Source organism: Dromaius novaehollandiae, chromosome 2 (assembly GCF_036370855.1).
Source record: "Dromaius novaehollandiae isolate bDroNov1 chromosome 2, bDroNov1.hap1, whole genome shotgun sequence".
Classification (NCBI taxonomy): domain Eukaryota; kingdom Metazoa; phylum Chordata; class Aves; order Casuariiformes; family Dromaiidae; genus Dromaius; species Dromaius novaehollandiae.
In genome coordinates, this window is record NC_088099.1 from 78569719 (window position 1) to 78593491 (window position 23773).

The 23773-nt window shown below is 41.5% G+C and overlaps 1 protein-coding gene across 1 annotated transcript in view; it reads right to left on the reverse strand.

The window, feature by feature from the left end:
• TPPP (tubulin polymerization promoting protein) overlaps nucleotides 1–23773 on the reverse strand; it is a 67798-nt gene that overhangs the window by 15424 nt on the left and 28601 nt on the right. The window contains exon 3 of the mRNA XM_064506812.1: nucleotides 4215–4368. Coding sequence (XP_064362882.1) covers nucleotides 4215–4368 — 154 coding nt within the window. The remainder of the gene's footprint in view (nucleotides 1–4214; nucleotides 4369–23773) is intronic.

Sequence of the window (23773 nt, forward strand, 5' to 3'; positions counted from 1 at the left end):
GGCTTTGCCCAGCTGCTGGGTACCAAGTCTGTATTACGTACCTGCTACAGCATGACCTGTGCTGGTCTGTCCTCTGCTCCTTACCTACAAGCTCTCTACTGGTTCATCGCCTGCCCCAAGTCAAAACTCCATGCATTCAAGCTATGCCTTTGCACAGAGTGCAACTCCTCTACGTTGCCTTCGCACTCTGTCTTTCCTGGAGACCCTGTATCTGTCCACTGTAGCACTACAGTCAGGAGAGCTATCCCACCAAGTCTCTGTAATCTGAATGAGGTCATAGTTCTACAACGTGCACAGTCTTCTAATTCCTCCTGCTTGCTCCCCATGTTATGTGCATTTATGTATAAGCATTTGAGATGGGTCCAAAGCTGTTCTGCATTTACAGAGGAAGAGTGAGATCCTCTGCTCTCAAGCTATTACCCAGACACATCTGCTCTGCCCCTTATGCCCTTTGTTCTCTTCTGGTTATGGTAATCCTCCACCTTCCATCCCTAGTTTAAAGCCCTCCTCACTAGGTTAGCAACCCTAGTTTGCAAAGACACTTTTGCAGCACTTTGTTAGACGTATCTCATCCCTGCTCAGTAGCTCCTCAAGGGGGGTCCCACTGTCATAGAAGCCAAAGCCCTGCCTGCAACACAAGCCACACAGACAGGTGTTGACCTGCTGCATGAGTCCATTTCTACTCAAGCCTTTCCTCCTCACTGGAAGGACTGAGGAGACATGGCCTAGGCCTCCATGCCCTTCACCCTCACCCCAGAGATCTGTAGTCACTCCAGGTTACCTCTGGAGCGGTTGTTGGTACTACTGATACCCACAAGGAAGAGCAGCAAGGGGTTCATGTTAGAGGATGGGACAAACCTTGGCAGTGTGTCTACAACATCCCAGATCCTGACAACTTGCAAGCAACAAACCTTCCAAGACATCACGTCAGGTCAGAAGATAGGTGTCTCTATCCTCTGCAGGAGGGAGTCTCCAGTAACTATCACATGCCTTTTCCCCTTTTTGTGGGCACTAGGTTCAGGCTCAGCTGGCTCCAGTGAATCCCCTGACAGTTCTTGTTTGTCCTCATCGGTACCCAAGGATTCTGAAGTTGCAAATCTGCAGGTGGAGCAGATCTCCAACTCCTTCTGGCTGTCAGAAGTTAAAGCTTCCAGCCTTTTCCATCTTGACAGTATCCTTTTGCTATGGTCTCCAGCTGTTGCTCCTTCCTTGCCTTGTGTGGCTTGAGCTTTCCACAAATATCATGTCAGTCTCCTCTTCACCTTCCATGATAGGTGTGCAGCCTGCTAACCTCTTCCACCTTCACCTGGCACCTCAGTGCCTTGACCAGAGAACATCTCCCACAGAAAAGGCCTCTGTTGCCCCCAGCTCCAGAGGCAGCAGGCGTTCTCCACAGCCCAAGCCTGGACAGAGTGGGGTCCTTCCTCTGGAGTTCTGTCTGGGTCAAGGCCTCTGATGTGCCAAGGGTGTTGGCACCAGTCTTTGAAGCAGGAGCTTGAATGAGATGATCTCAAGTCCCTTCCAACCTAAATTATTCTACAGTTCGGTGTCAAGAATCCTGTTGCATATGCACTGACATTCAAATGGTTTCATTTTAAGAAGCAGCAAACGTTCAAAGTGAGTATCTTTCCCCAGGAGGTGCACGGGACACAGTTACAACACTCAGCATTTGGTACAGGGAAAGAGAGAACCTCGGTCCTGCTGCTCCTTTGTGTTGGAGTGAGGGCAACTAAAAGGCTGGGACCAGGTTTAGATGTCTGACTGCAGTCCTTAAATATGAAGAAATGACTGCCAAAGAAACATGACTTGCACTGTATATTCTATACCCAGATCATTCCTGCAAGAGCTCATAAAGCTATGGCTTAATTAACCCCCATTCCTTGCATGTTGTTTTTCTTCCTGTGTGCCCAAGACAACCATACATCTTCCATTGCAGATAAGAAATGAGCCCAAAATTTCACTCAGTTTCAATGTCTGGCTGCTCAGCCTTCTCAATCACTTCAAACACAAGCAGTGTTTTTTGTAATTCCACAAAATTCTGAAGAAGAAGAAAAAAAAAACAGAGAAAGATAAAATCTTTTATCACAACATACTCTACAGTCTTCACTGTCTGATGTCAAAGTAAAGACTTTCAGACTATCCTGTTGAAGCAGTGGTTTCCACAAGCAGTCATTCAGCACAGACATATCCCCTCCCAACAGAGTCCAGCCAAGACCACATACAAGAAGGTAAGACATGAAAACTTCCAAATATTGCTAGTCTACTTATCCACAAGTCTCACTTCATCATGCTCTCCACTCCCATCCAGACATACAAGTGTGTCAGTAGTCACAGTAAAACTCTCTGGGTGAAACCTGACCCACACCCACACCTGCGTGGCCTACAGGAGAGCTATACAGAGCAGGGCACATGCTGCATGGAATGACTGAATTATCCTAGAACAGCTTAAGAAGAGCTCCATATGACTCTGCCTAATCATGTAGAAAGCAGTGACTGTCCAAACTAAAATTTTCAGTTCATAGGCTTCCCAAAGCAAACAAATCATTAGAATACTTTTTGTAACACATATCTGTGAGTATCTATACAGATTTCATATCTGCATTACTGGGTTGCTGGGTTTTTTACTTTTTATTTCTGTTTTTTACTTTAATGATTGTAATATCTGAGTGCTGAGGTAATTTTTACCATCCAGGAACTAAATTAGCATGATAAACCCAACATATATTTGGGTTTTCCCCCTGTACTTCAGCCTGCAATCTGCCTGCATGAATGCATTTAAGCCCTGCCTCCTTCCCCTTTTCTTGCCAGTGGGCAGGAGAGAATATTGTGACTTGCATCATATCTTCACATTTAAGAGCTCCCTCCATTTTTTGAAACTTCATTTCATTTCCACTCCTCCTCAGGACTGCTCATGCAACAGAGCTTGAAGATTCACTGCAGACTACAGGCAAGACTCAGACTGCTGGCGCATATTCCTCCTCCCTTCCTCTCCCCCTGCTGCTGGTGCACTTGTATAGACACTTTGCACTTACATAACACTAGTCTGCATCCGCAAAGCCCTCTCAGCACCTTGTCATCCATCTAGAAAGAGGCTGTGCCTCTCTTAGCAGCCAGTGATCAATCATTTCAGCACCTGACTGCTGAAATACCAAAAAGGAAAAGGAGTCTGGAGTCAGGCCAAAATGAATATGCACAAGTTTAAGGGAGAATCCCTGGATGGATGAACTAGTTATTCAAACTCACTAAAAAAAAGTAAAGGACAAAACAAACAAACAAACAAAAGCTCTGTATCAAAACTACCACTTGTTCCAAATGGGAGCACAGAGTCAAATCTTCTAAAAATCTGACAAATTGTACAACTCAGAGGAGAACTCTCCAGTTGACATTTCCACTGTTCATTTATGCAGAACCAAATTCTGGAAAGATTACTTACAGGTAAATTTTCATTCACAGCTCTAAGCTTAAATTCAGGGAGACAGCAAATTTTAAGCAGATGAACTAAATTGACAGGACTGTTCAACTTCATGGTACACACTCCAGCATCTCCTGAATTACAGCATAAAAGACTGCCCAAACCGAGCTTTTAGAAAGACAATCAAGGAATAAAATAAACCAAACTTATCTACACTATGCTTTATAAAATTTCTTTTCCATATATAAAGTTTAATGACATTGGTCAATAATAAAAACAAAAATTAACAACATTACAGTTCCATCAGATGTGGAACAAACCAAAACCAAAGACCAGACCACAGAAAAATGGTATTTTTTCCTGGTGTTCTGGGGGCCATATAGGGTATTAGATGAATTTTAAGTTGTCTTTACTTCAGTCTTTGGGTACTTTACACCAAAGTCTTAGAGCTTTTAAATTTAAATTCCCTTCCCCTAGTCTTTTTGATTTGCATACACCTCTCTTCATGAACTTTCGGTGTTTTGACTGCACGTGAAAGCTCTCCTTTGATGGCTCTGATGACCTTGGTGGGTTCCTAGCAGAAGCAATAACGGCGCCACCCAGGACTGCAGAGCAGTGCAGTACTCCAGGGGCTGCATAAGCTTTGCTTCCACTTCTAGTTCATTACAGGTGTTTCCTCCAGACCCCCCAGAACACAGTGCTTTGACTTGTGGCTTGCGAAAGGAAACAGGTGAGCACAGCAACACGGGGACAGAAAGAGGATGACAGTTAAAACATTCCAACCATGAAAACAGTAACATACCGTTACTCCAGATATAATCGGGACTTTTCCTTCAATTAGTTTATGTATTTCTTGAACTGCTTCCTCATCGCTCTTGTCTTTAAACCGCTTCTTGGAGAGTTCCTGAAGAGCTTCCTTAAACTGCTCAAAAGTGATAGTTCTGGAAGACTTTCCCCTGACGAAACACACAGAAATTGAAAGAAATGACAAGAGGGCACAACAAGCGCTCCAAGAGTAGCAGAGCGCTTTCAGTTTACAACGGAAACCTGTAACAGAAAAGGAAGAGCCATTCAGCCTATGTGGGGTGCCGAATAAAGCAGCTCCCAGGGACATCTCATTCCTTATGCACATCACTAGGGCAGCACTTTAGAAACTTTATTTCTCCATCTTCACTAAGGACAGGGGAAGAAGAGGGAACCGGCCTGCTGTGAGAAGGCCTGCAGCTCATCACAGCCCAGCAGGCTCACTGCACTGATTACTTGTGAAGCCTGCAGGCATAAAACACAGGAACTGCAGCAACTTAGGTGAGTTTAGTTACTGAACATTTTTTATTCCTCTTTGAATAACTAGTTATAACATAAAATTTGTAGGTCACCTTATTCACATGTTCATAAGTAAATTAAGGAACAATCCTGTTGGATAAAGCAAATCACTAAAAAAAGTCACTAAAATTTGAAATTCCTCCTCCTCTGCTGAACACTGGTAAATTTTAAATGATAAATTTAAATTCAATAGCCATTTTCCTCCTTAGACCATTGCCTTCGTAAAACATTCACAGGTTTTTGGAAAACACAATTTAGCAATCTGATAATATCATAAAAGCCCCCAAAATTCAGACCTGAAGACTTCCTGGTCATTTCAAAACTAATAGGAAGCCCCTGTTCCCACACTGATGGATAGGTTATGTTTACTTTCAGGAGAGAAGCTTTTGCTATAGCAGTGAGCAGTGGGAAGTCTGGGAAGCAGAGTGGGAATCAACACTTTACAAACAACCTCTATTTATAGTCACTTCTGCAGAGGTTTTACACCTGTCAGGCCAGCAGGCTCAACTGATAAAGCGCTTACAAATAAATCTCAATATTTATTGCAAAGATGTGGTTAGCGAAAAGGAGATCCATGCAAGTCTGTTTTCTAGCATTTAAAAATATTCACTTTAGACAGGAGAGAATGGAGCAGAGCACACACTGTTCCTTTCTTTTACCCAATACTAAACTATTTTTAGTGCTCCTCATTTTAAAATTGAGGTATGAGGCCACAGCATTAGTGAGATTGTGCACCATAAATATATATACACACACACATACACACACTATATATACATATATATAGTTTGTTTTGGTTGCTATGAATTATATCAAACACAAAACACACCTTTTTTTGCTGGTTAAATTACACATTCCCTGATGCCCAGAACAAAAGATTTGTCATATGTTTTAAACTACAATTTAGCAGATCAGATAGAAACATTTCAAAAAGGTGTTCTGATACTTACAGTGCTGTAGCCTTAAACAGTACCCTCTTTAATAGCAAAAGATGTTTTCAATTGCTTACAACATTAGGAAACTCTCAAAGTCAAAGAAATATTTGAGGGTCCATGTTGCTGGGAAACATGCTACTACACCAGTTTTATTTGCAGCCTAAGCATTTCTTTTTATGCCAATTTAGAATGTGTCTCAAGCAAATTAGCAAAAAAGCCCAGACCAGTTCTTTCAGCAGTGACAGCTGTTTATACAGGAATAAACGATAGACTGCAAGGACAGAGAAAGTGTGCACTGGCAACAGAGAGATCAGGCTGGAAAAACTATGCACGGAAATCTCATTTGACTTTACTAACCAAAGGTCACAAACAGCAACTCATCCACCTCTCTTCAGCTCCTATCTCACACACCTTCAGGAGTTAAATCACCCTACACTGCCTCCATGAGCAAAACAGGCAAGTGAGATTTCTCTTTTAGATAGCAACAATTAGGTAGCAAATCCCAGATTTTTATTCCATAGTGAAATTGGTTATTCATAAGAAAACTCAGCAGTAATGTAACACTTTATATATGGTTCATCTGCATTATCTTTTACTCCAAGACAGCCCAACATGTAGCAAATTCCTATACCCTTCACACTCCCAGTTTTAGCCAGAAATAAACTACTTTTTTGAACAAACTTTGCTGCTTGCAACAACTTGCCTGCTTTAGGTGAAGCATGTGCTGGAATATCTCATGGAACTAGCTAGTAAAAGACTATAGTGACAGCAGAAATGAAGAATATAATCCAATAATTCATTAATCAAAGAGACACATGGAACATACTGCAGTTAACTACTTGGAATTTGTCCAGGACTCTCATTAATAGGATTAACATCCCTCGTCTGATGAAACATGCTTGAAGACATTTACCTAACTCAAGAGGTCAGAACTGCATTTTGTTTTGCCTGTCATTAAAAAGAAAAAAAAAAAGCCTGCATTGGAAATCACTGCAGAGCTTTAGCATAAGGCCCCACTAAGGTCCCTGGTCATTAGAGATGCACAGCCAAGTCTGACACACAGACCTTTCAAATGCAATTTTGTGTAGCAAACAGGCTACTTAGAAGCCTACAATCAGGTTTGCTACTGCTAAGCTTGCAGCATCAATCAGGATCCCAGTGGGAATGGGAATGGCTACAGAGAACTAGCAAAACCTGTGGCAGTTCATGCTGACTGCTTTCCAAAGGCTTTACATTCAGACTTAGCTTCTTTTTTTGCTTCTCTTTTTTCTTTTTTTTCTTTTTCAACATATGCAGAATCCTTACTCCTGCATTTATCCAGTAAAAGATCAAAACATCTCTTTTTTTCTGTATTGAAAGAAAAATACACATTAAGTATGGCAAGAGAGACAAAGAGCATCTCCTTCTGGTCAGAGACATGGCCATTCCCACCTCTCAAATTTGATCTGTTCCCTGCCACACTGATGCGGGAAAAGGGAAAGGCATTTTTTCCCCTCCAACTTAAGGTATAACCACAAATTGGATATGTATGCACAAGGGAAATGTAGTACTGCTGTTGGAACCAACAGAAAAACAGAAATATGCATCATGCTGCCACAATGCTATTCTACACCAGCAAACACAAGTCATTGGAGTGACACCGGAAACATGACTAGGGATGAAAGGAATTTTTGGAGAGGTACTTCGAATATAAATACCCCAAATGAAACAGCTTTCATTTTGAAATACATTAACTTTTTCTACACTCCAAAAACTTCTTCCTGTACTACAATATTACCAAAGCCATCTGAAAAGTAGCATAATTCACAAAAAAATTTACAACTACAATGAACGCCAAGTCTTGTGGCAAGACTATTGCACTGGAAAGCAACAGAAACAGAGCACTCGACTCCCAACATCCTTGGGCACTTGTGGACTGTATGCCAGGTAGCAGAGTACCTGACTCACCACGCAGTGATGCTGCCACCCTGCCGGAGCCTGGCAGCAGCTCTCGGAGCACCTCCAGCAGCCACCCTCCTTGTGGCTGCCCCGTAGCACAGCACGGGCTGGCCTTCCGCTCCGCCTGTGCGCTCACAGGCTCAACGCAGAGCAACCAACAGACCAAGCAGGTAAAATATGAACACTGAATGCTATACAAGGCACATGCACTCTCTGCTTATTCCTGCCATTTTTCTTAACGCTCTGTTCATGTCCAAGATAAAGCCATTTCCTGACATCGGCCTTCTAGAGGTCATGAAGCTAAACTAAAAAGAAAAAAAAAAAAACCCTTCTCTTAAGCAATTGTTATAAAGAATCAGCCTCTTTGTGTATGTTTGTAGCTTGTTTTTAGAAGCTCATTATAAATATCTTGTTTCCATGGGAATAACAAAACAAATGTATTAACTTTCATTTTTCAAGTGTTACAAGTTCAAATGGTCTGACTCCAATTAAGTATGCCAAGGATAATCTCTCAGCTATTAGCACTCTTCCCTTAGACTTACTGCTCCAGAGAGTTAATGGAAACCTAGGAAGAAGATAAAATACTGTATATATTATACGTATAAAAAAACCCAAGAGGAATACAATAGAAGGAATGTGTGAACAGCTAAAGAAACACAATGACTAAATCAGATAGTGGAAATGCAGATTAAAGCTCTCTCACCAGGGAATGAGACAAAACACAAAATGGTAACAACAGAGGGGAGGCAGAAAAAAAAGGCTTTTACGAAAACACAGACAGAGTAAGGGTAGCTACCTCAATGAAAACAGCAAAATATCTACAAGATGGACATTAATAATATAATTTTTAGAAGTTCTGTGCTTGCTTACAACATGAAGAAAACTTTATATTTAGGAAAGATAAATTAGAATGACACATAAGAATGTAAGTTCTGCTTCTTACAACAAGCAGAACCACTCCGATGCATCATCCCTGGGGGGAGGAAACCGCATATTCACGATACACTCATGAAATTTTGCTTCTGTTCCTGCATTTGAGAAGAGACTGAATACATTTAGAAGAATTTTAGGAAGCTTTCCATCATCTCCCATCTTTGATAGGGCTCTCCATGCACCTGCTACAGATGGGGAGATTCTGAACAGAAGCTTTAATTCCTCAGTTTGCTCTGTGGACCCCAAGTTTTGAGCCTCAGTTTTGAGCCCGGACATCAACATAGCGAACATAAAGTGTAAAGGATGAAGCGCCAGCCCAGACTGGACTGTAGCTGGAAACGCTGCAGTATTTCATTTGCTAACATTCATACTAACGGGGCCTGGTGTTCGCACGATGTGAACAATGCAGCGTGGAAGCTTACTCTTGCAACTTAATCCTTGTATACTAGTTGGACCCTCAAATCATCTCTGACAGCAAATTTCAATGGTTTTCTATGATTTTAGCTGAAAAGACAGAAGCTAGACAAACATACCCCACGTATCTCATACACAAAATCATTTGCCAGTACTAGAAATGTACATCTCCGTGGTCCTCACGCAGTGCCGTGTAACACAGCTTCCACTTTAAGATTCTCGCATCTTAACCTCTGAGCTCCCAAAAGTCATCTTTTACCAATGCTCACTTTTCCATTTAATTTTCTTAGACTGAAGAAGGGAAAGAAGATGAAAACACGGACAGAGAAGCTCCCAATTTCTACTCCTGCTATTCGCCTCCTCTCCTGTCCCACTGGGGCACTGGCATCAGGGAGGATGACAGCAGCATGCACTGGCCAGGGCTCCCCAGCAGCAGGAGCCATCCTCTGCCCCCAAGCTCTGAAAAGTACAGCAAGCCTAGCAAGGACCTGCAGGCAGCACAACCAGAGGAGGGAGCACAACATGTTTTTGCATAAACTTTTGCACAAGGAGTTTTGTTCGTAAGGTTTATTTAATCTAATTCCACCACTGGGCATCTCAATTCACCCAGGAGTCACTTAAAACTTGGCTGTACTCTCTCAGGTGAATCAGGGCAATGAGGACCAAGTACTCCCTATATTTATTCCCTTCCCATAGAGAAAGAAGTATATTTTTTTCTTAAACATATTTTATTTATTTTCTTTAACTTAAAAACAGCTGGATCTTTCTTAACCTGTCTGGAAATTTTAATTTTTGAGGAGCATTCTGCCAGACCAAGAACTCGCTACTGCTGAAACTTTTCATTTTCATACAAATAGAATTCTCTGTTTTACAACTTTAATAATAGCAGCACCTCTACCATCGTTACTGTGCTATATCCCAAAGTACTGACTTCTGTTCATCTAGCAGTACTGACCAGCCATCTTTTCTTACTATTTGTGCTAAAATGCCAGGCCTTCTCAAGGCATTCTGTGAACACAGTGTACATTAGCAGCAGTGCTTAGTGTTACTTGCACTGTACTGGATGGCCATGAAAAGGTACCAGACAACTTTCTTGAAGCAACAAAGGTTTGTACTGGCCTCTGCAAAACACAGGCACTCATCTAACAGGTGTTTTACTTTTTCCAAAGATGTCTGCACATTACCATCACAAAGCCCAAGATTAACATGTTTCACCAAGAAGCAGATTACACCATGCCTGGTAGTCTCTTTTTTTCTTTCCCGTAGGTTTTTTTCTTTTCCTTTCACTTTCAGCTCTTTTGGGGGTAAATAGCTCAGCATGTGCACATGCCATCAACCCCACAACTAACAATAGTCCCAAACGGAAGTGGGATCCTTGGGTAGATAAACCGGGCCGCTGGAGCCCAGCAATGCTAATAGAATATTGACATATCCTGTGCAGATCTATTTCTTGCCTTATTTCAATCAAGAATGAAGCTCCAAAAGAGACATAAAATCCAGAAGACTTCCAAATGAGGAAGACAATACACTTCTTGGATAAAATCTGAAGAGTGCACAACTAACCACAAGTGAGATGTCAGTAAAAGTCTGACAAATATAATTGAAGAGAGAATGAGGGGAAAAAAGGAATGATAGCGCAATACAACCCTTTCAGGTTCTTTGATTGCACTGTGTTATCTAATAGCGCTAAAGAAAGGTGCCAGTAAAGGAACCAATAAAGAAAACAGATCCCAAGGTGTCATCCTGCATCATGAACTCCTGCCCCATTAATGGGGCAGAGCTGTGATGCTGAAATCGGACACCTGGATGTTGGTGCAAGCCGGAGCCAATTGGCAAATATCCTTAGGAAAGGAAGGGAGGGCACCCTGAAGATATCTTTGGCAAGACAATCCTAGGAAGAAGCTTGTGTTCATAAAGCTCCAAGCAGAGATCCTCAGCTAAGGCAGAGAGTGCTTCAGGAGTGCAGGCACCTGTGAGGGCATGGCTTTTCACCTGCAGTCCCCTCCCTTGAGAGAAAGATTAGGACCAAACAAACAAGAAATCCAGATAGCCTTCATAATTACTCTACAAACATGCCTGGTTCCAGCACATTGGCCAAATCAGGCATAAGGAGCTAAACTGAATGGCTTCGTTTTCCCCACGATCACCGGGCAAAACCACCACCAGCTTCCACAGCACTGCCGGAGAGCAGAGCAACCGGAGCAGCACAGGCAGGAGAGCACGGGAGCAACGGGAGCGTTACCGACCGTGTGGACCCTTATCAGCACCAGAATTTAAATTGACCATGCTCTCTCTGTACCACAGTGACAGCTGTAAGAATTATTTTAGGTTCATCTCATGAAAACTTTCTTCTTTTATATTTTGAAGTTAACCATTCTTCTCCTCTTGGCTTCATTTTTGTAGCATTTCCTTCCTGTGTACTTCATTCATATTCAAAATTCATTTCCATTAAAATAAAATCTGATGTTAACAAAAGCCAACCAAAACACATGAGCCAATCAGAAATACAATGAGGAAGCGAATGAAGAGGGAGACTGGAGAAAGAAAATAACTTGGCAATAACATTTAGTCAGTAAAGGCTTCCAAAGGGGAAAAAAAAGAAGAAATAAAACAGAATGAGTTGAAGAGAATAAAAGAGATTAATGGGATTTAGGGAGGACAAGGAAAAAAAGAAAGTCCAGGCAAAAGGTAGGTCTGGTAGGTCCTTTATGCCAAAGGAGTTTGCTAATGCGTTTCCCATGCCAGGCATGTACCTGAGCCTAACAAGTTTGGAAACACAGCCAGAAATGTACACTCAACAGCTGCCAGCAGTATCAGGCAGTCTGGGAGCACTTCAACATTTCCTTGTTAACTGGTGGCATCCAAAGGAAAGAGACGTTTGTGGATTGACCTGATTGTGGATGCTCTGGACTTAACACAATGAATGGAGTAACTGCACACACACAAAGCAACAGACAAGTCTCAAAGATATCAAATTTATTGCAGGCACATCGCTGTTATGCTCAGAGAGCTGTCTAACATCTGGGGAACAATCCAGGCCATGAAACACAACTTGCCGCCCACGTCATTCAGAAACACAAAAACCTGTCACTGGGATGCAGGGAGGTCTGGCACTACTTGTCAGCACCACTCAGGGGAAGTTATTCCACAGGGGACATGGCTCACGTGAGCAACAGCAGCAGGGAAGTTTGTCCAGATGCAAGAAATGGACAGAAAAGGGGCTGGAAGCAGGTCTTGGACAATATGGGCAAGCACGGGCTGGTGCTGCAGCAGGAAGACAAGAGCCTGAGAATCAGGCTTCTGCAGACACAGGTTTTTTTCTTCTTCCGAGGGTTCAGTTTATCTGCAGCTCTCTTTGGTTCCTGCTGTATTAATGACAGGTTGGGAACACAAACACAGACCACAGGGGAAGCGAGCAAAAACTCGGAAAACCACATGCAACTGCATAGACCTAACAGCCTGATACAACTGGCAGCTGCCAGGGACGCTGATGAGCACACCAAAACATGAAAATCCACACAGACAACGTCATGGTGCTCATCAAGTCTGTCCCATACCACTAGTACAGGGATGGCTGAAGATTTACAACTAGTCTTCAATAGCTAAGCATTTTATTTACCAGGCTGCCCCAGGTTGCGACTAGCTTACACAAACTAGTGTTAAGAAACCCCTTTCTTATAAAAATACTTAGCATTTAAATAGCACTTTACCTTTTAAAGTGCTAAAGAAGCTGATACAGCCACAAAGGCTCTTCCTGCTGACAGAGGCTTATGGCAAAAGGAATTGCAGCTGAAAGGACAGGGCAAAGCACCAACATCACCTGTACTTTTTCTGCCAGTTCAGTAGTGCACATGTCCTCATTCCTCCATAACACAGGGAAATAAAGGTGGGAACTACAAATAAGACATCCCTCTAGAGCTTACCAACAAGTCCGTATGAGCTGAACAAATCTCATCCCTATCACAGACACATAACAGCAGCTAAATTTATTTTGCATCTGTCTCCCCAGCAGTGTGAAAATATTCATTTAAAAAGGAGACCAGTCTAGATACACTGAAAATATGCTCAGTACAAACACTGCTGAAAGGCAGCTCCAGTACCATCACACGCCGGGTACAGCCAGCGCGGCACAGCCAAACAAGCCCTAAGCAGGAGGGAGTGCATTTGACCCCAAGCATACAAACCACAGAAAACTGCTGGTGAATACATGAATGAAAAAAATTCAAGGATAGCTTTCAGATAATTTTTTATTTTTCAGGACTTCCATTATTAATCTTAATTTGTATAAATACATGACAATTGGAGAAAAAAAAAAAAGAGAGACCTAATCCAATAAACTTCAGGTGCAGCAGCCAGTCCTCTCATCCGGCTTTTGGCAGCCAGTCACCTTGCTCACTGCTGTCCCTCCAATACAGTATCTATGTTTTGACATTCGGATAAGGCAAGTCGCCTCTTTTGATGAGACTGGTTAATCAATTCCAATAAAAGTACGTGAGGTTTCAGAGAGGAGAGAAAAATCAAATGTCCACAGTGGAAATCAAACAGTTCTGTAAGACATTGCTGTTATAATAAATGAGACCCAGAACAGAGGGTCATCACTCAGAAGGACTAGATATTATATGAATATATGATACAACATCTTACATGATTTAGACAAAATTCAAACAGAATTATAGACGGTTAAACTCAATAAAGAACCATAGCATTATTAAACAGGACCTACCTAACAAGATCTTAACTATTTAAGTCTTAAGATATTAAAGCTTGATCCTCAGGTAGGATCTTCACATCCACCAAATGCCCACTGCAGGAACGCTGGGCCAATCCACATTCAGGGGATGTGAAAAGAGCAATGCGCAATGGTTGCAAAGGGAAGAGTGTGTGTGTGCATGCACATGTGTGTTCGTGTGTGTTGGGGGGAAGATTTTTAAATCACTGCTGAGCCAAGTAAAACTACAGGTGCAATTTGAATATTTTGTTTGTTCCTACACTTGGTTCCAATGAGGCCTTTGACAAAAACTCCAGTTCTAGCTCAAAAGTTACACAGTTTAGTATTAAAAAAAATAAAAAAAGAATCACTGCCTGAAGATAAAAATGAAGGGAAAGGGATGGAAAAAGCAACCTTTAATTCACATACAGCATATTCACTGCTGCAGGCACTACAGCTGTTTGTTAATGAAATACTGCCAGCACACAGTAAGTTTATTCATATTTCACAGCCTAGAAATTTAGAAACCCCTGGCTGAGAGCTCAGGTACCCAGCTCTCCTCCTGCTCCACAGGACATTTCCCCCTCCTCTCCGAGGGAATATTTCCACTTAGAGATAGGTTAAGGGTTTTTTTTTTTTCTTTTTCTTTTTTTTTTTTTTTTTTTTTGGAGGGAGGGAGGGAGGGGGAGAGAGAGAGAGAGAGAGAGAGAGAGAGAGAGAGAGAGAGAGAGAGAGATGTATAATAGTATTTAATACCATGCATAAATGTCCCTTGGCACAGTCATTTCTGAAACAACATGAACACTAAGCAACACAGCTTGACATATTTGGAGATTGTGATGGCAGTTCATTGCTTACAGAAGTGCTACTGTGGAAATGAGAGCATCAATCTACTCTAATCCAAGGTGAGATTTTCCTTTAGGGTTTAGTGGCACAGAATTGAAAGACAACAGACCTTTATCAGACTGGTCCAAATTGCTAATGCAAGAAATACCATTATCAGATGGTTTTACACCAGCAACATTCTAATTTTTTCACAGGATTTTACAGAGTTGGAAGATTTTCATTATTTTTTACACCAAATCATATAAAAGCACAACAGGAATTTCTGAACCTAGTTACAGTTTGATGAGAGCAAACCCTCCTGAGAGGTCAGATGAATTCAGATAAGGAAAAAATGTGGGGGGGGGCAGACAGACACAGAAGGACAAGCAAACCGTGGCCAAAACAAGTCTCTCCAATGATTTACAATGACTGTAAGAGAATATTTTAAGAGAGATCCAACACGAAATCACCTGCAGCCAGCTGGATTATTTAAAAAAGGAAAACAGGAAACCTATTGTGTTTTGATGTGCAAAACATTCCTCCTAATCTTAGGCTACAATTGAAAAAAAAAACACACAGAAAAAAGACAGGTTTTACACATATTTGAGATGTATGCAATTAAAATTTCAACACTTTAAAACATGTTCTTGCTTTGGGTGATCCACTTGAGCAGATAGAGGAATGTTTGATCAGCTACAAACTTGCAGAAATATCAAGGTGCTTCAACGAGGAACGAAGCCAGTTAGTCCACTCAAAAACTAAATGCACAAAAACCTGTGGAAAAAGTATTTTCCTAGCATTCAAAATGAGGGTGGGCCCCCCTCCCCCAGGAAACCTATGAGTCCAACCTAAGTTTTGCTGATATAAAAAATTAGGAAGCAAGTGGGATTTACACAAGTGTTGTCAGACTTTTTTTTAAAAAAAGGCAAGTTTTGCATGATTTTACGCCCAGTCAGGTATTTTATTCAATCTTCTTCTTATGACAAAACAAACTAAAATCCAAATGTACCCTGATTCCAAGTTTTCACAAGTAGTCTCTAAATTTGCTCTAACAACTTCACTTCTGCTTCTTTGGCAGACAGCATGCTTTTTAGTTCAGATTACACAAAAGTCAGCTAGAACAGTATGCACGTAAATCTAGACTTGGGAACAGCAAAATTTTAATTTGCTGAACACAGTATTTTGAAGAGCACATATGCAAAATTGCAAACAGCTAAAAACTCATGTTGAAAATTGACTCTCGGGGGGGGGGGGAGGGTGTCAGAGAAATGTCAGAAGGCAAAGTCTATGTCAAGAGCACAAGCTTGTTCAGCTCTTCTTTCACTACAGTTTTGACATGTCCTTACCACAGAGCGTGAACAGGGGAACACAAAACACAGTGGAATATAATAAAAGGCTCTCAAATTAACCTGAAACTGAAACATAGTGAAAAACAGCTCAACGCAAACAAACAGGCAGATATTTTTCAGAGAGGTGATGCTGTAAGCAGGTGACAAGAAACCAAAAAACCCAACAAATCAAAACCATAAATAACCACAAACCAAGGCTGATTCCACTCAAGTCAAAGAACAACGTAAGGTAATTGCCATGACAACCAGTCCCGACTTAAGCACGGTCCTTTAACTTTTCTGTATGGATCCAAAGAAGTTAATTTGGCTTTGAGTGGTTTAACATCATACATATCCTGCATTCTTGGAAAAAGCTCAGCTGCAACACTACCATGAAACAACAAGGCATGTATGTATTACAGAATTTTCTTCTCTCTGCTCCCTCAAGCATCACTGTGGTTTCTAGGAAAATCTTTTTGTCATTTCGCTGTGAAATAACCTCTGTAAGAGAATACAGAGTGTTGAGTATTTACTGAGTACTAAAAAGTGTACAATTTTTCATGTAGAAGATGAAAGGGCCATTATTTTGCAAATATCTGTGGCTGGTCTTAAAACTCTACCACCATGTGTGCCATGAAGATAAACACAAAGCGAGAAGGAAACACTGGCTTTTCTGCCACTGGTGCCTTCCAGTCAAGTACCGCTTCTCACCTGTTCCCCCCCTTACTAATTTCTCCAGTACCAAATTTCTTTCCTACATACTGAATTGAGGTTAGGGGAAGTTGTCAATGCAGATGGGAAGAAGTCACCAGGCTAAATGGTATAGCAGCAAAAGCTATCTAATACTTGAATATGAGAAAGGTGGAGTCTTATTTCCCCTACAGATGCCCATAAGCCTAAAGACAATTCCATGTGCATGCTACTGCCAATCCAGAGAATATTATTTAAGAAGCTCCTCTGCAATGCTGCTATCATTTCTCCTCATTGCAAGTGCCTTGTGCAGATACCCACCTTTGCACAGCTTAGGAGAAAAAAAGCTAATGCATCTGCCTACTTACATATTCCATATATCTCAAGAGCCAGCTGGCTCATCTTTATGTGATTCTCAACCCCCACACAAAGCTGCAGTAAGGAATCGGCATGGCCACCATCAGCCTAAACAAATCCTACAAGTCATAACAAGAAATTTGTTCAGGAAGCACAGTGTACCTTGCAAGCCATAAATGCAGGCCCTTGAGCTCTGAGATCAAAACAGTTCAATGTAGGAAAAGCAGAGACTGAAAACAAAGAAATGGAGGGTTTGCAAAAAACAGAGTTATATCAGCTTCCTGATACACTGAGGGAGAACTCTGATGGAAAGGATACAGTTGAAAACCCTAATCTAATCCTGGCAGAGAAAATCTGCCATATAAGCAGATACAATAAAATGAACCCTAAATTTAGCTTCAAAAATAATCCATTCGGGTTCTTATACAGTCCTCAGGGTGATTTTGTATTTCACTTTTTTTTTTTTTTTTTTTTTTTTTTTTTTTTTTAAAAAAAAGGAGAGATCGATCCTCTCTATCTGCCCAAAGAGGGAAACACATTCTGGTACTGAAAGTCTCCGTTGTACCAGGGATGCTGCAGAACCGTCCATGCCAGCAATGTCTTGGCACTTTGTGAAAGTTATAAGCCAACAATGAATGAATTCTGCATGGAAAAGTATCTCTTCCCCTGGATTAAGGACTTGTTTACTGATCTGTATGGTGCTGAGTGATGTGCATCTGAAGCTAAACCAATCCAAAAGAATTGCAGAAAATTATGACAGTTAACACCAACACATACATTCTTTCATTTATGTCACACTCCTCTGAATTCAGAATGAACGTTTACGGCAAAGTTTAGTTTTACGAAATGTTTACAGCAAATGGAGGTTTACCCAAAAAATTATCCCTCTTGAGGACATCACCATTATGAACCAAAATGACAAGAAACAATTGGGAATCCTCCAAGATGACGCTGGAATGAATAGTGAAAGCAGAGAGGAGACTATAAAAGAGCAAGTGTACATTCTTCTGTAAATCTGTGACGTATTTAGATCATCAGCTCCTGAAGGAAGGTATTGAGCCAGTGCTAGGACAGATTCCGACAATTTTGGAGATGTCTGACATAACTTCAGTGAGTGAACTAAGAAGCTAGAGTTACTGAACCATTAGGAGAAATTTCTGCCAAATTTAGCCTCTTACATCTGCTGCAAAATCTACCAGGGACAAGACCCCCCCCCCCCAATCCCCCTCCCACATGCCAGGATGAAATAGGAGCTGTCTTTAGAAGAGTCCAGTCGAACACTGCTGTTGTGATCAGACACACCTAAGTAGTAAATAGCATTTAATAAATTCGAAACTCATTAGAAGTCTTTCTTTCCAAAACAGCTCACACAACATAACAAGCCATAGCCATTCCACACACCAAACACCTTCCTGAAGTGGAAAACAAACTCCCTTTCAATCCTTCTCTTTTTCCCTTCTCTGCAAGGCCACATCTCTCCAGCTTTTGAATGCAAACTGCTATATATGTGTTGCCCTCTCTACTTATGCTCTGTACAAAGGGCACTTTGTTTGATTTCCAAACAGAAATATCATTAGCAATACCTAGCAGTTCTTGGTTCCTCATTTGCAAAATTCAGAAACAAAGGCTTCACTTTTTCCTAACTGTCCCAGCTATGAAGACTGGTATTCTCCTCAAGGCCACTAATTTTATCAGCTGAAGCAAGAAAGCCAAGTATTTCTCCAAACTGTCACTTGCTATTACTTAAATGAAAATGTGGTATCTTAGAGTGAGAAGGATGTTCAACACAGTACTACCTATTCTTGCATTACAAGAATTTTTTCAACAGTTTCAACAAGCCATAAAGCCTACAGCTGTCTTATGTTCTAACGATAATTTAAGACCAAGACCACCATTGATAAATTTTACAGTTAAAACAAAATGCAATGGCCCAGTAATCTACAAGAGTTAAAGACAGTTCATATTGGAAAGAAAAATAGAAATGGTCGTACCAAAGAACACAGATTCACAACTGAGCAAAACAAGATTAAGCCAACTTCCCCAAATAACGGTACAAGCCTGCAAAGTAACTTTTTGCAGGGAAGCATGGCACTGGGAATCAGTACAATAAAAGGAGTCAGTACAAGACAGCACCAATATACCTTCATAATTAAAGTAAAATACATTACCTAACCAACAATTACTTTATATTGGATTGTAATGACTCCTGGATTCTCTCAGACTGTCAGTATCAGCCAGCACAATCTCCAAAAGGAAAAGCCCACCCTCAGCCCAGCTGCCAACTCCTGTGTCTGCACGGCCATTACATGCGGTCTTGCTGGCACAAATCATGCTTGGTGACTTCAGTAAATCATCAGGAAGATCAGGAAGATATATTTGGCTTAAAACCCCAGGAAGGGGAAGACCTGATGCCAGCTTTATGCTTGTTAAAGCCATTTGCAGAACTACAGTGTTTACTTGAATTCTCCATTTTAAGTCTGAAGGTGAGTGATTTTCTAACTTGTGGACAGTTATGCTGCAGATAGTGCTGTAATTCTGTGCTCTTACTCCATGGCATACGTCAGCATACTTATGTACCAGATCCTTACACAGGTATTCATTTTGGAACATTTGAAATCTTCTCAGTTATAACTGATAACTTTCTATGGAAGCCTGATTCAACATCCCACCTCTCATACTCCACTAGTTCTAGCTGTAAGATAGATTGCTATTTTAGAAACAAGTTGCCTATGTAGCAAAAGTGCAAAATGACTGTTGCAGCAAAAAACAATACAACATAAAAATAACAGATTAAGACAATGTCATGTATGTAAACACTGTTAAATTCAGTGTGCTGTGCAGCACATACCAGACTCTGCAGGTCTAGCGTGAGAACCTCCTGTAATAAGCAGTGGACAAACATCTTTCCGAGGCCATGTGCTGGTCATTGTTATCACAAAGCCTCTATCTGAGGTATGTTTATACTACTAGTTAAAGTAAAACTAGCTTGAGGATTTGATGCAATTATTTATAGTTGAATTAGCTTCCCATAGTAGTGAAAGCAAAGCCAGGAGGAGCTCAGCAGCAACGGCTTCAGGCCAGCACTCTGCTTTAGCTGCTATACAAAGACTGCTAGGGTCAAACACAGCTAAAGCAAGCTTCATGCACTGCTAAACACCTTGTCCTATACCTTTTAGCCCCAAATGCCAACATAGCCCTGTGCGACCGTAGCTATAAAAACGAAAATGTGCCTTTCTACCCTGCAGTGTCTGCCTATTCAGAGGCTCCATCTTCACAGTTCCAAGAAGTCTCACCTATTTTCAAAAGGAGCTCTACAAAGATGATGAGCAGAAATCTTAGCCAGAATTTTTCTGAGAGTGGGCAAATCAGGCACGTTATTCACTTTATTTCCTTTAATGACAACTTCTGGCAATAAAGATAAACTCAACAAAGATGTTGACAGGTTAGTCAACACTATAGCTCCTTGAAAAGTCACCATGTATGCAGGAGATGCTGTGTTGGCTAGTAAATGACTTTTTTCAAAGATTAAGAGGTAAGACTTGCAACAAGCACATACAGGGATCTGATCAACATTTGGCATAAATTATTTGGATAACTGTCTCTAGGCAAAACATGTTGTCATATTCTTTATCTCAATCCTTTGACAAACCAAGCTGAAGCACTTCCAAAAAGTGCAAATATCATGGCAGAAAAAATCAAGTCCAACTTACTTCAGTGTCTCTAACATTAAAGAAATCCAGTTCTCTGTAGCTAGTCCCCAAGTTAGACAGCCGTTCATGTACTTCTATGATTTTCACTGAAGCAACCCCAGCAAACTTCAGGTTACGGTTTCATGTTAGATGGTCCAGCTCCACTATGCCTTTCCAGAGTTATTACCACCTGTGCCTAGAAACTGAGGAAAGCCAAAGACTGTGTGACACTTTGTAGCAGCTAAAAGGGGAAATCTCCCTGGCACACAAGTAGAACAGTATTGAGGGCCTCAGAACACAGGACCAAATCAGAAAATGAATGATTAAAACCAGACCATGTTGATTGAAGCTGTATCCAGGTGGATTTGTAGGTCAAACTCAGAAACAGTACAAAACCATTAAATCAGCAAACAGACTTCATGTTATTAGTACAGTAGGATGAAAACAAAACAACTTATTTAATTGACTGCTTAGCATCCCTTTAGAAGAAAGTTCTACATACTTTCTTCATTTGGCTGAAGAAAAGAGAATAAGTCACAGTCTGTTGTCTTAACAGAAAAGAAGATCAAGCTAGTTCTGTTCATGTTCTTTCAACAACTTTTCCAGCTACTTCATCTGCTTCGGCATAATGAAGAGCTTTTCCATTACTCTCATTTGTAGAGAAGTGATGTAAGAAAAGCAACATGTCTGGAAGAGGATACCACAGTTCCAGCTTTTCTTCAAAGCTAAGTCATTTCTGTTGCAAAAAAAAAAAAAATCTATTTATTTTTACTATAAAAGCTCATAAAATCAATAATGCTATTTATGGTTATGTTAATAAAGGATGGCCTTATACACTATATATATGCTTTTATATATGTATATATACATATATATAAATATATATATATAAAATAATATTAAATAAAGGAACACAGGGCAAATGTATTGGTTCTCTCAAGAATTACCAAACTGAATACTCCTCATTGTTCATTTTCGGCTAATACCAGCACTGACTGGGAACAAAAATGTTTAATCAGATTATAGTCATTACCCTCAGATTTGCATGTACACCACTCGTTATGTTTAATTATTAGTATAAAAATGTCCTAGACTCAAATTACAGACACTCTATCACCATTTTCATCCAACATCTATTTTCACTGCAATGCTCAAAAAGTTTCAATATTCTTGACTTTTGGATACACATTAAGAATATCATCTAATAGATTGGCTTTTAGCTACCATATGGGATATATGTTTTCTTTCATCACAGCTACCTTTCAGTACCTTTTCCTTTCAGTCCAATTGCAATTATTATTTTCCTAGATTTGAAACTCTATCAACTTACAAAGCACTTCTGATAAAAAAGTAAGACTCCTGAAATGCCAAGTCGCTCCCTTTTTTACTTCTACACCTATAATTTCTTTAAAGAACATCAATGCATCTGCTAATTTCTTATTAGCCACATATTGCGAAGAAAAACCCCCAAGAGAACGCAGTTAACAGAGGCAGTGAACAGACGCAGCTGTTTGCGCAGAAGGGCGCAAGAAGGCACCTTCGTTTCCAATCCTAGTAGTGTACGCTTCCTTGGACATGGTTAGGACACACCACAGAGCACATTCCCCAGTAGCTGTTGGAGTCGCTGCATCAGCTGTGTCAGAGGCTTTGACCCAGACAGACCCTCTGACAGCAGATGCAGCTCTACAGGTCTCAGGCTGCAGGGAGCGCCTGGGCCCTCTCTATGAGGCCTGGGCCGACAGTCAGCCCTCCTGCAGAAGGTGTGCTGTTGTTGACGAGTTGTGTTGTCTCGTAAAGGAGTTATGGGAGGAATTCAGTAGGCTGCGTAGCATCTGAGAAGATGAGCAAGAGATACACAGGGTATTCTAGGAGACCATATAGCTCCAGGAGTCCCAACCACCCAGAGCAGTGGAGTTGCTGGAGGGCTCTGTGCCTTGCAAAACAGTACATCGTAACACTGTAGAAGGCTGGAAAGTGGTCACTTCTTGTAGGAGGAGAAAGGCTCTTACTCCTCCTGAAGGTTTGCAATTGAGGAGCAGGTTTAGTGCCCTCTAGGCTGAGGAGGAACTGGGCACGGCTTCAAGGGAAGCAACTGGGCCAACAGACCCTGTGCCACGTGGGAACACTCGGAAGAAGCGACAAGTGATTGTTGTGGATGACTCCCTGCTGCAGGAGACAGAGGCACCTGCCTGCTGACCTGACCTCCTGTCTAGAGACCTCCTGTCTTGCTGCTGGGGGCTCAAATATGAGATGTCATGGAAAGACTGCCAAGGCTTGTCCACACATCTGACTATTACCCTCTGCTACTCTTCCACACGGACAGTAATGATACCAAGGGCAAATTGGAAACCATCAAACAGGATTTCAGAGCTCTGGGGATGGTGATCAAGGGTCTGAGAGCCCAGGTCATTTTCTCCTCAATCCTGCCAGTGAGGGAGAAGGATGGGAGGAGGAATAGACAGATCTTCCAAGTTAACAGCTGGCTACGCCACTGGCATTGGCAACAGAGTTTTGGATTCTATGACCATGGGACCCTGTTTGAAGATCAACAACTGATGGGGAGAGGTGGGATCCACCTCACTAAGTGGGGCATGCATGTCTTTGCCAACAGGCTGGCCAGCCTGGTAAGGAGGGCTGTAAACTAGGAAAGATGGAGGAAGAGGGGAGTTACAGAGACAGGGTAGTCAGCAAAACATGGCTCAAGTGGGGATGCTGCCAGCAGGTGCATGCAGTCAGGGAAGCACGCATGGAACATGACTATGGAGGATCCTCTTGCACCCCTCCTGGGAAACCTGCATGCTCAGTTACCTCTCTGAAGTGCCTGTACACCAATGCACACAGCGTGGGGAAGAAACAGGAAGAATCAGAGATCTGTGTGTGGTTGCAGGGCCATGATCTCATTGCAACTACAGAGACATGGTGGGATAGCTCACATGACTGGAATGCTGTCATGGGTGGCTATGTGCTTTTTAGGAAAGATAGGCCAGGAAGGTGAGCTGGTAGAGTTGGTCTTTATGTGAGAGAGCAACTAAAATGTTTTGAGCTCTGCCTAAGCATTGATGAAGAGCAAACTGAGAGCTTATGGGTAAGGATTAAAGGGCAGGCTAACATGGGTGACACTGTTGTGGGTGTTTATTACAGGCCACCTGATCAGGAAGAGGAAGTTGATGAGGCCTTCTACAGACAGCTGGAAGTAGCCTCACAATCACAGGCCCTGGTTC